Source organism: Perca fluviatilis, chromosome 17, assembly GCF_010015445.1.
Source record: "Perca fluviatilis chromosome 17, GENO_Pfluv_1.0, whole genome shotgun sequence".
NCBI lineage: Eukaryota > Metazoa > Chordata > Actinopteri > Perciformes > Percidae > Perca > Perca fluviatilis.
The window spans coordinates 30,053,595-30,067,189 of NC_053128.1; the positions used below are offsets into that span (position 1 = coordinate 30,053,595).

General features: G+C 42.6%; 1 protein-coding gene across 1 annotated transcript in view; it reads left to right on the plus strand.

Moving 5' to 3' along the window:
- The first annotated feature begins 8,005 nt into the window (after positions 1 to 8,005).
- The window catches only part of gnsb (glucosamine (N-acetyl)-6-sulfatase (Sanfilippo disease IIID), b), a 26,421-nt gene continuing 20,831 nt past the window's right edge, over positions 8,006 to 13,595 (plus strand). Inside the window, exons 1-2 of the mRNA XM_039779706.1 lie at positions 8,006 to 8,367; positions 11,316 to 11,375. Of these exons, the coding sequence (XP_039635640.1) occupies positions 8,158 to 8,367; positions 11,316 to 11,375 (270 nt within the window). The 5' untranslated portion in view covers positions 8,006 to 8,157. The remainder of the gene's footprint in view (positions 8,368 to 11,315; positions 11,376 to 13,595) is intronic.

Genomic DNA, 13,595 nt, shown 5'->3' on the forward strand with positions numbered 1-13,595 from the left:
GTAGGGTTTATTGACGTGCTTTTGTTACTGCATGTCACTTTTTTTTATATTTTGGTAGCTTTTTTCCTCATTTTTGTTGCGACTTTTTTGTGGCTTTCTCAGACATTTGTCACCTTTTTATAAATTTGTTGCTTTTTCCGACATTTTTGTCACATTTTTGTTGACATGGAGCCTTACAAAAGTTATCAAAAGAGTTCCTTAGCCATCATAGAAATTAGCAAATCAAGCAAAACAATGATAAATCTTTTTAACAACAACCTGTTTCACAGCCTGAATATGAAAACACATGAATATGCTTCTGTGGGAACTTCTGAGTCGGCAAATCTGCCATATTTTGCCTTGAATGTCAGATAATTGCAGTTTAAAAAACACTTTCCTGTGTTTTTGGTTTGGCGCACAACTAGGCGGGCCAAAATGTATTGTGAACCCAAATTGATATACGGGCCGGATCTAAATCCGCAAGGGGCCGGATTTGGCCCGCGGGCCTTGAGTTTGACACATGTGCTCTAGCTCAACGCTGTGAACAGGTCCATCCCAATGGTACCTTCTCCTTTCACATTAACCACAACCAGAGAGGAAGATACCGATTAACACCACAGGTCACCGTCGCTTTAAGTATTTTGACAATGTTGATTTTCTCATTTGCTCCACCCATGAGCTCCATCTGGGTATTGTTAAGAGGGCTGTTAGAGAAATGCTGATTGTAAAACAAAAACTTCTGTTATAATTGAATGGTTGGTGCCAGAATCCAGATCTAGGCCACAGTTCAGAGAGTCTCCTGGAGCGGTTTTAATTTGCAAACTGAATGATACACATCTAGGAACACATCCCAGAGTTGGTCCAAGAGGACTGCAGATACAATATCGGCAAATGGCCCAGACCTTTGCTCGAAATAGTTCGGAATCAAGCGGTTTTGAAACTGTCTAGTCCAACAGCCTAAATCAATCTATGGACCTTTTTCACAGCAGACATGTTGACTTGTCATAGTAGGAAAAGCATAGCTGAAACTGATAACCTTAACGATGGCTCAGTGTCCCAGTAAGCTATTTCAGTCATCAGAGTCAGCATGCACAATACCAGGGCCTCTCCTAAGTGGAATGCAGCCATCATTAATGGTTTTTAATACACTTGTGCTTTTACTGCTATGACATGTCAACATGTCTGCCGTGAAAAAGGTCTATTCCCAAAATAAACTTGTCTTCATCTACTGGCAAAACCTTCAAGGTTGCCTGGACAGTCTTTTGGCCAAAGCAGAGAATGCATTCCAACTTCCCTGATCTGATTAGTTGCCCATGTATTCACTGTTGATTAAGGGCCAGTTAGTTGAATATCATAGAGGTGCTTCCTATAAAAGGACTCTGAAATATATGAGGCAGAAAAGGTGCCAGGATTCACCATAATGCAGGAAATGAAGTGTTTGAAGTTCAAAATTTCAATTTTGCTCAAACCCAACCCCCCACACCTCCCCCATTGTTGAACCGAAACCCTTGCATCACAGTAACGATAAAGAGGATGATAAGAAGTTGCAGTGACCAATAATAACCTGCACCCTTTTCTGAAGCTACTATCAGTTCAGCAGAACACCTTCAGCCAGGGACAGACTGGGACTAAAAAACAGCCCTGGACTTTCTCCCAAATAGACCCATCATCCGACCATCCGGCAATTCGCCCCTAGCTGTGCTCGATAGTCACTAGCCAGGATGTCCTGATACTATGCCACGATACTATAGCCTATCAGACAAGGTATTCACAGCAAGTAACATCTCAAAACCAATGATGATAATTGGGGTTGTGTTTATTAGCAATTTGCGGTTGGTACCATCTTTACAACTAAACACTCTCTGTAGAGACAGGTGTTTAGGCTTTTGCTGAGGGTGGTAAGCAAACATTGTTCCAGGCTGTGACTATCTGACTTGGGCTGTGTGAAATATTGTGATGTAGAGCATCCTGGGACATCCTGGCACTTCCCTGCACTCTGCCTGTCATTTTTTGTGCTGCAACTATCTTCAACCTGAATAAACACATGATTTTAAAGACAGGTTATTAGCTATTATTGATATAATATGTGTTACTTTGTGTTAAAGAATTAGCATTGAATAACCTATTCACTATTTTGTCAATGTCATATTACACTTCAGCTCATTTCATGGTTCGAGAAGCAGCAGATCAGGCATGACTGCCCTGACTGATCGCTACCTGCCTGCAATACACCATCAGCTGCCGAAAAAACAACATTTACTGCAGAGAAATTCAGAGATTGTTAAGACATGTTGTACGGATCCTTTAATTCTCACTTCTCAAAGCACCGGTGTGCATGGGCGGAGCAAGGGGGGGCTTCTGGGGCTCCAGCCCTGAACTTGTTTTTTTTTAAAGCCCCCTCAGTGTTTTAGGTTTTTAAAATAACTTCAACTTTGTGTCATTTCCAGCCAGTCTCTCTGACTGAACTGGCAAATCAATGGAGCAAAAGTTCTGTTACTGAAGAAATATCGCTGTTCATTCTGTCAACTCTACTCCAACTTAGTAAAACAAAAATAGGTTTAAAGTTTAGTAATGCTGTTTATGTCAAATTCCTAACCTACCTACAGTATGTCATGTAACCTAAAAATAGTAACATCAGACAGTTTTTGCTTCTTTTTAGGTGGCTGGAGTAAAAAATGAGTCATACTCAACATTAGTTGTGTTCTGTTTTCAAAACAATGAAGACAGTTGGAGAACAGTTACGTACAAAATAGGATGTCGGCTCTACAGGATGAATATTTTTAAGCCAATCACAATCGTCCTGGGCGGTGCTAAGCGCCAGACGGAGCCACGGTGCCTCTGCAAAATAGCCTCGGGAAGGAACTTGTTTTGGTGGAACATGTGTACGTTTAAAAGTTGTTTTCGTCGTGCGACAGAAAACTCAGATTGGACAGATAGTCTAGCTAGTTGTCTGGATTTACCCTGCAGAGATCTGAGGAGCAGTTAACCATAGTCCTCACAAATCAGCCGGAGGTTAGAACGCCAACACAGAGACACAGGAAGGGGACGCACATCCGGCCGAAAAGAGGGACATCTGACGGAATATCTGACAGCAACGAAGCAATCCCGGAAGTGGAACATCCTGGATATAGATTAATTATCAAATGGCTTTAAAATTAGTGAATATAGCTGCCATAAATTGAGCACGCCCCCGGCCCCCTCCAATGCTTGAGCTGCGTCCCGAATATTCCTGCCGTTGCGCCTCAGTACTAGCCTGGCTCCGCCCTCCTACGTACTTCCGCTCAATTTTCATTTTCCTTCAGTACTCCGTCTGGGTTTGCGGTATATTCTTGGGTTTTCTCCGGCCAAATCTTTACCGGTCCAATCAGTGAACAGAGTGAGTGGCTGAGAACGATGACGTCGAGGTCGTGCGCTAGTTTGAGTTGTAGTTCCGTAACGGCGGCGGAGAAAGATGCGAGCGAAGCCATTCGGTCCGTTGTGGCAACGCTGGCGAATATCCAGAAGTTAAAGCCCGAGCAAGAACCATCTTTGCTGAGTTGTGTTGGTGGCCGTGATGTCGTGGCCCTCCTCCCCACGGGGATCGGGAACAGTTTGATTTTCCAGCTCGCTCCGTTAGCGGTGAAGGAGTTGGCTAAGGCTAATGCTAGCGATGCTAAGACTAACGCTAGCGATGCTAAGTCGATGTCACGACCAAACGTTAGCAATTGGTTCTGGCAGATCCAATAGTTTTAAACTTCAACAGAGTACCCGCCTTCAAGGAAGTTAACACTTGTCAATGGAGAGTGGCCAGACTCTCTGGACTAATGAAATGGACCAGAGTCTGGTAGGACCAGGCTAATTTACCAGAGTCTGGTAGGACCAGGCTAATGTACCAGGCTAATGGACCAGAGTCTGGTAGGACCAGGCTAGTGTACCAGAGTCTGGTAGGACCAGGCTAATGGACCAGAGTATGGTAGGACCAGGCTAATGGACCAGAGTCTGGTAGGACCAGGCTAGTGTACCAGAGTCTGGTAGGACCAGGCTAATGGACCAGGCTAATGGACCAGAGTCTGGTAGGACCAGGCTAGTGGACCAGAGTCTGGTAGGACCAGGCTAATTTACCAGAGTCTGGTAGGACCAGGCTAATGTACCAGAGTCTGGTAGGACCAGGCTAGTGTACCAGAGTCTGGTAGGACCAGGCTAATGGACCAGAGTCTGGTAGGACCAGGCTAGTGTACCAGAGTCTGGTAGGACCAGGCTAATGGATAGGCTAATGGACCAGAGTCTGGTAGGACCAGGCTAATGGACCAGGCTAATGGACCAGAGTATGGTAGGACCAGGCTAATGGACCAGAGTCTGGTAGGACCAGGCTAGTGTACCAGAGTCTGGTAGGACCAGGCTAATGGACCAGGCTAATGGACCAGAGTCTGGTAGGACCAGGTTAATGTACCAGATTTGGTAGGACCAGGCTAGTGTACCTGATTTGGTAGGACCAGGCTACCTCAATACATCCACACAGAGCTTCTTTTGGCTGTAAACAGCTCAGCCCTGACAACATCAGGCCCTCTGAAGGGAAGTGCACAGAGATTAGATATCCATAGCCAGTCCTTATTATCGTGAAATCTCTTTTTCGTGTGAGATAATTATGCAAATGAGCCTCTGTGCTCCACACAGAAACAGGGTTGTATGACTATTTTAGTACCAAGAAATGCCGCACCTTTGGTCAGTTCATTATGACCAACTCATGTTGTTCGTAGCTACTGTTTGAAGCCACAAAACTCAATTTAAAATTCTACTCAAGGGACATAAAAAGATCCCAGAGATCCCAAACAATGTCGGCCTGAATTCCAGGGAAATGTTCACGACGTGACTAAATGCCCTCAAAGAAATGTAAAATTTAATTTGATGTTAGAAATAGGGACGTCATCCTCTTTTTCTATTATGTCTCAAATCTGTGTCATTATGTATTGTTGTTTAAGTATGTATTTATTTAAATATATGCTTATATTTGGATCTGAATATTTTTCTCAATGAGTTAATATTCAAAGAAATCCCCATGTCCTGTTAGGGGCTCCATGGAATAGAATATAAAATGAATTCATTAAATGGTACTATTGTATCCATACTAACTGAGCATCCAGCCCTTTCTTTTTAGTTAGTTAAAAAGTAAAAGTTAGTAAAGAGGTTTTGGTTTGTTTGCCTTGTCTTTTTCTGGCTTTATTATTTCATATATACATATTTAGTGTGTTATATTTGTACCTGTGTGTTTTTTTGTATTTTTGTAGTGATTATATTATTATTATATTGCCTATACAGGGGCGTAGCACAAAATTCTGGGCCCTGTAAAAAGGCAATTTCTATGGGCCCCTCCCCGCATCCACAGCTATTCATTCTAGCATCTTTTTGGGCCCTCCTCACATGAGGGCCCTGGGTACTCCCCCCTAACCCTAACCCCTTTTTCCCCCCAGTCCGACGCCCCAGAGCCTATAAGTAGAGGAATGAGCTATCTCTCCCGCACTAAAATTGCTTTAAAAAAAATTAATTGTGTCCCCCAAACTATTATTTGATTCAGTCTATTCCTCTTGAGGTCCCCATGTCATACTTTAAATGGTTTGACAGGATAGTAAAGTAATTTATCTGGAACGGTAAGAGACCCCGCTTACATCTTAGAAAGCTGCAGACACCAATTGACAGAGGAAGATTAGGTTTACCTAATACGTTATTTTATTACTAGGCTTTTAATTTGAGACATTTAACCCACTGGACACCATCCAGAGAGGGCACCACCTGGCTCTGTATTGAGCAGTCGGTTGCTCCAGTACCGTCACTCCAATGTTTGTCCATAAACCTAACAAGAGAAGCTAAAACTCATCCAATATTCACCAACCTGAAAGGGATGTGGATTAAAGTCGCCAGGATGTTTAAATTTGACCGTTTTTTTTGAATGTATGCTCTAGTATCTGGTTGAATCCAAAATTATGCGTTAACAAATCCCCCATTTGGTGGAAGGATTGGATTGGGAGGGGCATTGTTACTCTGGGCGATCTTTATTACGACAATACTATGAAATCCTTTGATGACCTGGTACAACAATTTGGAATCCCCAAGTCGCAATTCTATAGATACTTACAATTACATCACATGCTTTTGGGGATTTTTAGACCCAACACAACAGCTCCTAAAACAGCTGGGTTCCTAGAAGAGATATTAAGGTACTATAGTCAAGGATTCAAGGCTTCTGTGTATTACTCCATGTTGATTCAGACAGCAAGGGACGGGGAAATACTAGCTCTTAAAGGTCCCATGGCATGAAAATTTCACTTTATGAGGTTTTTTAACATTAATATGCGTTCCCCCAGCCTGCCTATGGTCCCCCAGTGGCTAGAAATGGTGATAGGTGTAAACCGAGCCCTGGGTATCCTGCTCTGCCTTTGAGAAAATGAAAGCTCAGATGGGCCGATCTGGAATCTTCTCCTTATGAGGTCATAAGGGGAAAGGTTACCTCCTCTTTCTCTGCTTTCCCGTCCAGAGAATTTGGCCCACCCATGAGAGAGAGAGAGACATCATGGCTTTCAAACGAGCAAAGTGGCAGTTGGTCAAGGCCACACCCCTACCCTCCACCTTGCCCCCCCCTCTCTCCTCCTCAAACAGAAATGGCACATCCTAAGGAAAGCTCATTGTGGGACTGGCTCTAGTGGCTGTAATTCTGCACCAAGGCTGAATTTTATAGACCACTAAGGTCTATATAAAAGAGACTTCAGATACAGTATTAGGGGACCACTAAGGTCTATATAAAAGAGACTTCAGATACAGTATTAGGGGACCACTAAGGTCTATATAAAAGAGACTTCAGATACAGTATTAGGGGACCACTAAGGTCTATATAAAAGAGACTTCAGATACAGTATTAGGGGACCACTAAGGTCTATATAAAAGAGACTTCAGATACAGTATTAGGGGACCACTAAGGTCTATATAAAAGCATCCAAAGAGCACCATGTCATGGGACCTTTAAGAGCATATGGGAGAGGGACCTAAGTCTGACACTGGAGGAGGATGAGTGGATAAAGATATGTACAAACATAAAAACCATGTCAAGAGATGCAGGAGTACGTTTAATACAATTTAAACTAATGCATTGCTTTTATTGGACCCCATCTGGACTGTTTAGATTAGGTCTGATCGCAAATCCAAACTGCTGGCGATGTAAATCTGAAGAGGGTCATCTCTTACATGCTTTATGGTCCTGTGACAAAGTGCAAGAATTTTGGACATGGATACACAGTCTCCTTATTGAGATCTCAGGGATTCAAATAGAGTTCTGTCCCAGACTATTTGACCTAGGGGATGATTCAGTATTAACCGAAGGGAGTAAGTACATAAAAAATTGGATCCAAACCAGCATCATGATAGGCAGACAGATACTTCTTAGAAGGTGGAAAACCCAGGGAGTACTCTCAGGTCCAAGAGTGGACTGTTGAATTGGCAAGAGTGGCAGCATTTGAAAGGATGTCTTATAAGACATTTGGAAAACTAGAATACTGTGACAAAAAATGGGGCAAATATTGATCATTTTATGAAAGAAGAAATGAGACCATAAATTGAAACAATTCCTTGAGAATCTATGGTATTTTGTTTTGGTCATTTATTTTTATTTGTGTGCATGTGGTATGTTATTGAATAATTGTGCCTTGTATTTGGTATTGTTGGTAGGTTAATTTCGTTTCTTCCTAGCATGCCCAATACATATTATATGGGCGACTACTTCTAAGTGCAACCAAGGCGAATTTCTTTGTGGTGAGGTGTTTTAGGGTTGGGGGGTGGTGGGTGGTGGTGGTGGGTGTATTTGTATTTGCATGAATGCTGTATTTAAAAAAAATAAAATTTGCTTTTTAAAATCTGTTGTATTTAGATCTACTTTATATCTTTGTTTCTGCAAATAAAATAAACTAACTAAACTAGTACAGATGTAGTTAAAACTCGTACAAAGTGTTCTCGGTCTTTACTCCTCCCACTCAGTCTGATCATATGACCACCACCAACCTGACTCCACTTCCTCAAACTTCTGTGTCACACTGTCCAGCCACTCATTTCACACATCTAACCCCCCGAGCAGGAAACGAAACCAGTCAGACAATCAGTCGTGCACCGGTGTGTGTGCGTGTGTTGCAGCAGGAGGCCCGGTGGAGCCGTGGACTCATGGCAGGTTTGAGGAGCGGATCTGGAGCGACTACTAGAGCCCGACAGAGAGGTCACCGTGCAGCCGGGACGCTGCCCACGCTGCTGCCGCTGCTGCTGCTCACCTGCTGCGTCAGGTGTTCCGCCGCCGCCGCCGCCGCCGCCGCCGCCAAACCGAGCAACATCATCCTCATCCTCGCCGACGACCAGGATGTTCTTCTGGGGGGGATGGTGAGTTACCATTTAGGTGTCGTGTCAAAAAGTGATCATGCGCCAAAAGTAATCATACCTCAAAAAGTGATCATACGTCAAAAAGTGATCACATGCCGTCCGCGGGAAGCGTGTTTAAATAGCCTACGTACACAGCTTACTTGAGCCTACATGGATGGAGGTAGATAAGGGGTATTGCAACAGGAAAGAAGTTCATTGTGGGCTATAATCTGTCAGATGTAAGCCCAATTCATAAAATCAAGTCATTTTGTGGCATAAATACCCTTTCAGTGAAATGGTAGGAGCTACTGGGGGGGGGGGGGCTACAATCTTGTCAGATATAAGCCTTATGAATAAATTCAAAGTCATTCACAGGCAGAAATAATCTTGTAAAAACAAAGTAGGGGCTGCAATCACTTTTTGGCAAGTGCAAAAGTACATTTTATTGGTTGTATTAGGTATTTTGACAGGTAAAAAGTACTGGGCGGGCTACAATCGGTCAGATATAAGCCTCATGAATAAATTCAAAGTCATTTTCAGGCAGAAATAACCTTGTAAACACAAAGTAGGGGCTGCAATCACTTTTTGGCAAGTGCAAAAGTACATTTTATTGGTTGTATTAGGTATTTTGACAGGTAAAAAGTACTGGGCGGGCTACAATCTTGTCAGATATAAGCCTCATGAATAAATTCAAAGTCATTTTCAGGCAGAAATAACCTTGTAAACACAAAGTAGGTGCTGCAATCACTTTTTGGCATGTGCAAAAGTACATTTTATGGGTTGTATTGCTTCTTTTTTAGAAATGTATTTCAACAGGTTCAACGTTGTGGGTGGCTATGATCTGTCAGATATAAGCCTCGTGAATGAAATCAAAGTCATTTTGAGTGACAAAGTAGGGGTTGCGATCACTTTTTGGCAAGTGGAAAAAAAGACTGGACTGGTTAGAATCTAGGGCACAGGGCAGTCACTTTTTTGGCACAACACCTGTCAACATTCATAGATGTAAATCACCTGTATTGATCCTAAAAACACTATACTACTTACAGTGACTTCTAATGCTCCTGCCTGTAAATAAACACCTGTGTGTTGGTTTATAGTAGCCTAGCTTTAGGTTTAGAGTCATCTTATTGTATGTTATGGTGTTTTTTTATCACCTTATTATCCATTTAAAGGTCCCATGGCATGAACATTTCACTTTATGAGGTTTTTTAACATTAATATGCGTTCCCCCAGCCTGCCTATGGTCCCCCAGTGGCTAGAAATGGTGATAGATGTAAACCGAGCCCTGGGTATCCTGCTCTGCTTTTGAGAAAATGAAAGCTCAGATGGGCCAATCAGGAATCTTCTCCTTATGAGGTCATAAGGAGCAAGGTTACCTCCCCTTTCTCTGCTTTGCTCGCCCAGAGAATTTGGCCCACCCATGAGAGAGAGAGAGACATCATGGCTTTCAAACGAGCAAAGTGGCTGTTGGTCAAGGCCACACCCCCACCCTCCACCTTGCCCCCATCCTAAGGAAAGCTTATTGTGGGACTGGCTCTAGTGGCTGTAATTCTGCACCAAGGCTGAATTTTGGGAAAGAGACTTCAGATACAGTATTAGGGGACCACTAAGGTCTATATAAAAGAGACTTCAGATACAGTATTAGGGGACCACTAAGGTCTATATAAAAGAGACTTCAGATACAGTATTAGGGGACCACTAAGGCCTATATAAAAGAGACTTCAGATACAGTATTGGGGGACCACTAAGGTCTATATAAAAGCATCCAAAGAGCACCATGTCATAGGACCTTTTTCAGAATCAGAATCAGAAAAGCTTTATTGCCAAGTATGTTTACACACACACAAGGGATGTGTCTTGGTATCGTATGTGCAAGTCACATTAAAGCAACATGCACAAACGCACTGAGTCGCCATATGCGGCGCCATCTCAACTCTCTCCTAACTCTCGCAACAGATACAGCATGACATGAGGAGAGGAGAGGGAAACAAAAAAGCAGCTCTCAGACTATCCTCATAAAGATAAGAACAGTGTGGGAACATAAGCACACAACAGTACATTTGCACTGCTGCACATAACATAACATAACACAATGCAACATAACACAATGCAACATAACATAACATAACACAATACAACATAACACAATGCAACATAACATAACATAACACAATACAACATAACATAAATGTACAGTTGCACATTTCGCGGCGAAGGCGTGGGACTGGGGGTACAGGGCGGGGGGGAGGTGGGGGGTTCGGCCTGCTGAGAAACGCACAGCCCGGCAGCCCACTAGTTTCTCAGTCCGCAGAATGTCATAGCGTCGTTGCCGTGGTGACACCCCTGAACCGATACGAAAATCAGCAGGCACTGGGGAAGACGGGGGAGGAACAAGAGCGTCTCGCTTGCAGAGCCCCGACAGGGTGACTGTTTGTTTCAAGAGACGGCCTTGGCAAGTCCGTTCAAGATAAGGGGGACAAAAGATAAAAATTTTTTTGGTCTACACGAATGGCTGCTCTAATTTAACAGACATTCTATTGTTCATCCGTTCAACTGGTCAATTTTTCTTTCCAATTCAGTGACCTTCTGCACCTTTTTTAATATAGATTTAAGAAGCAAGTCTACTGCCCTCTCATGTTGTTTGTGTGCTCTCAGCTGTCAATGCAGGAAGCCTTTTTGACAGCCAAAAGTCGATTTATCAATTTAGGAAATCAGCAGAAAGTGAATCTGCAACCTGTTTCAAGACAGTGTAACACTTTATTTATCCACAGAGGGCAGATGTAGAGCAGATGTAGGCACAAACATGACAAAACCGGAGGGGATTGACACACAAACAAGGGATTAATTAAGGATGAAAAGTTCACAATGTCTCAATAAATGGTAATTTATTATTATTATTATTATTATTATTTACAGGGCCATTCTTGTGTCATTTATCACGTCTGTCTGTTCTTGTTTCTGTTCTGCAGACCCCCATGAAGAAAACTAAAGCCTTAATAGGAGACGCAGGAGCAACATTTGTTAACGCTGTGAGTACATTTACCCCGTGGCAGAAAGTAAACGCATACATTTACTCACATACTATACTTCATTTCAGTGTTTAGGTACTTGTACCTGATTATTTCCATGTTCTGCTACTTTATTCTTCTACTCTACTACAACTCCGAGAGAAATATTGTCATTTTTACTGCACTTTATTCATTGTTTCCTTTAGGATTTATTTTTTTTTAGCAGTGGGGGCAGGTCTGTGTCCCTTACTTAGCGTTTTAATGTTTCCAGATGTTTGAGATCAGGACGATGAGCTGACAGAACTGACAAGTTGAACGTTGTCCAATTAGAACGGACCCACCGCGGTGACCTTTTTGGTGGAGCTCGTCGTTTAATAGTCGATTCGGAAGAAAGCGAACGTTTTGACCATAAACTCCATCAACCCAACAGTACGTGGAGTTAAAGGTCCCATGGCATGAAAATGTCACTTTATGAGGTTTTTTAACATTAATATGAGTTCCCCCAGCCTGCCTATGGTCCCCCAGTGGCTAGAAATGGTGATAGGTGTAAACCGAGCCCTGGGCATCCTGCTCTGCCTTTGAGAAAATGAAAGCTCAGATGGACCAATCAGGAATCTTCTCCTTATGAGGTCATAAGGAGCAAGGTTACCTCCCCTTTCTCTGCCTTTCCAGCCCAGAGAATTTGGCCCACCCATGAGAGAGAGACATCATGGCTTTCAAACGGTGGTCAAGGCCACACCCCCACCCTCCACCTTGCCCCCCCCTCTCTCCTCCTCAATAGCATTTAAAGCTACAGATACAGAAATGGCACATCCTAAGGAAAGCTCATTGTGGGACTGGCTCTAGTGGCTGGAATTCTGCACCAAGGCTGAATTTCAGGAAAGAGACTTCAGATACAGTATTAGGGGACCACTAAGGTCTATATAAAAGAGACTTCAGATACAGTATTAGGGGACCACTAAGGTCTATATAAAAGAGACTTCAGATACAGTATTAGGGGACCACTAAGGTCTATATAAAAGAGACTTCAGATACAGTATTAGAGGACCACTAAGGCCTATATAAAAGAGACTTCAGATACAGTATTAGGGGACCACTAAGGTCTATATAGAAGAGACTTCAGATACAGTATTAGAGGACCACTAAGGTCTATATAGAAGAGACTTCAGATACAGTATTAGGGGACCACTAAGGCCTATATAAAAGAGACTTCAGATACAGTATTAGAGGACCACTAAGGTCTATATAGAAGAGACTTCAGATACAGTATTAGGGGACCACTAAGGTCTATATAAAAGAGACTTCAGATACAGTATTAGAGGACCACTAAGGTCTATATAGAAGAGACTTCAGATACAGTATTAGGGGACCACTAAGGCCTATATAAAAGCATCCAAAGAGCACCATGTCATGGGACCTTTAAACTGGACGGGCCCAATAACCTCTGAATAGTTCTACTTGTTAAATTGCAATCTGAGCGGCAGCCAACTGGGGGTGGGGGGTGCATTATGTCGGCAGGATCATTTTTGAAGGCAACCGCGACTACATTGTGTGTCTGCCCTATTTCTGATACCGTGGCGGCCGAAATTTTGCCATGGCGGGCCGCCACTACAAAATCAACATAGAGGAAACACTGCTTTATTTATAAATAAACATATCAAAGTGTAATAAGTTCTGCTGCTTTCTGTATTCTGCTTAAATTCAACATATTGCTTGTTGGATTTAAAAAGGAAAAGGAAATCCTTTCCGAGGCTAATTTAACATTAAACTGAACACAGAAGTCCGCAATAAAAGAAGAATGATAGTTTAAACTACTGTTTTCTGCTCTATTTAAAAAAAAAAAAAAAAAAATCTCTTGAGGTTCATTCGCGATATGTCGCAGTCTGTTGAGATGCGTTTATTGCACAAGTTTATATCACCCTGACGATGGAATAAAAGATTTGTTGTGCAGCCCTAATTTTACATTAAATTATTAATATGGTTAAAGATTAAACCAAACTTTTTGGCTTGGTATGCTTCACATGTTGGCACATGAGCAGACAAGTTGTGTAATTTCCCCTCTAAACGTCTCACGTGGTGTGGTTTAAATAACTCTCTCCTCTCCCATTCATCATCTCCCTCAGATTGATCACTGATGCTTCAGTTTTAATATCTAAAAATGTCACAGAGAAGTTGTTCTGCTGAGCAGACAGAAGCTTCAGGAAAGGGTGGAGGGTGTTATTGGAAAGGGCAGACACCTTG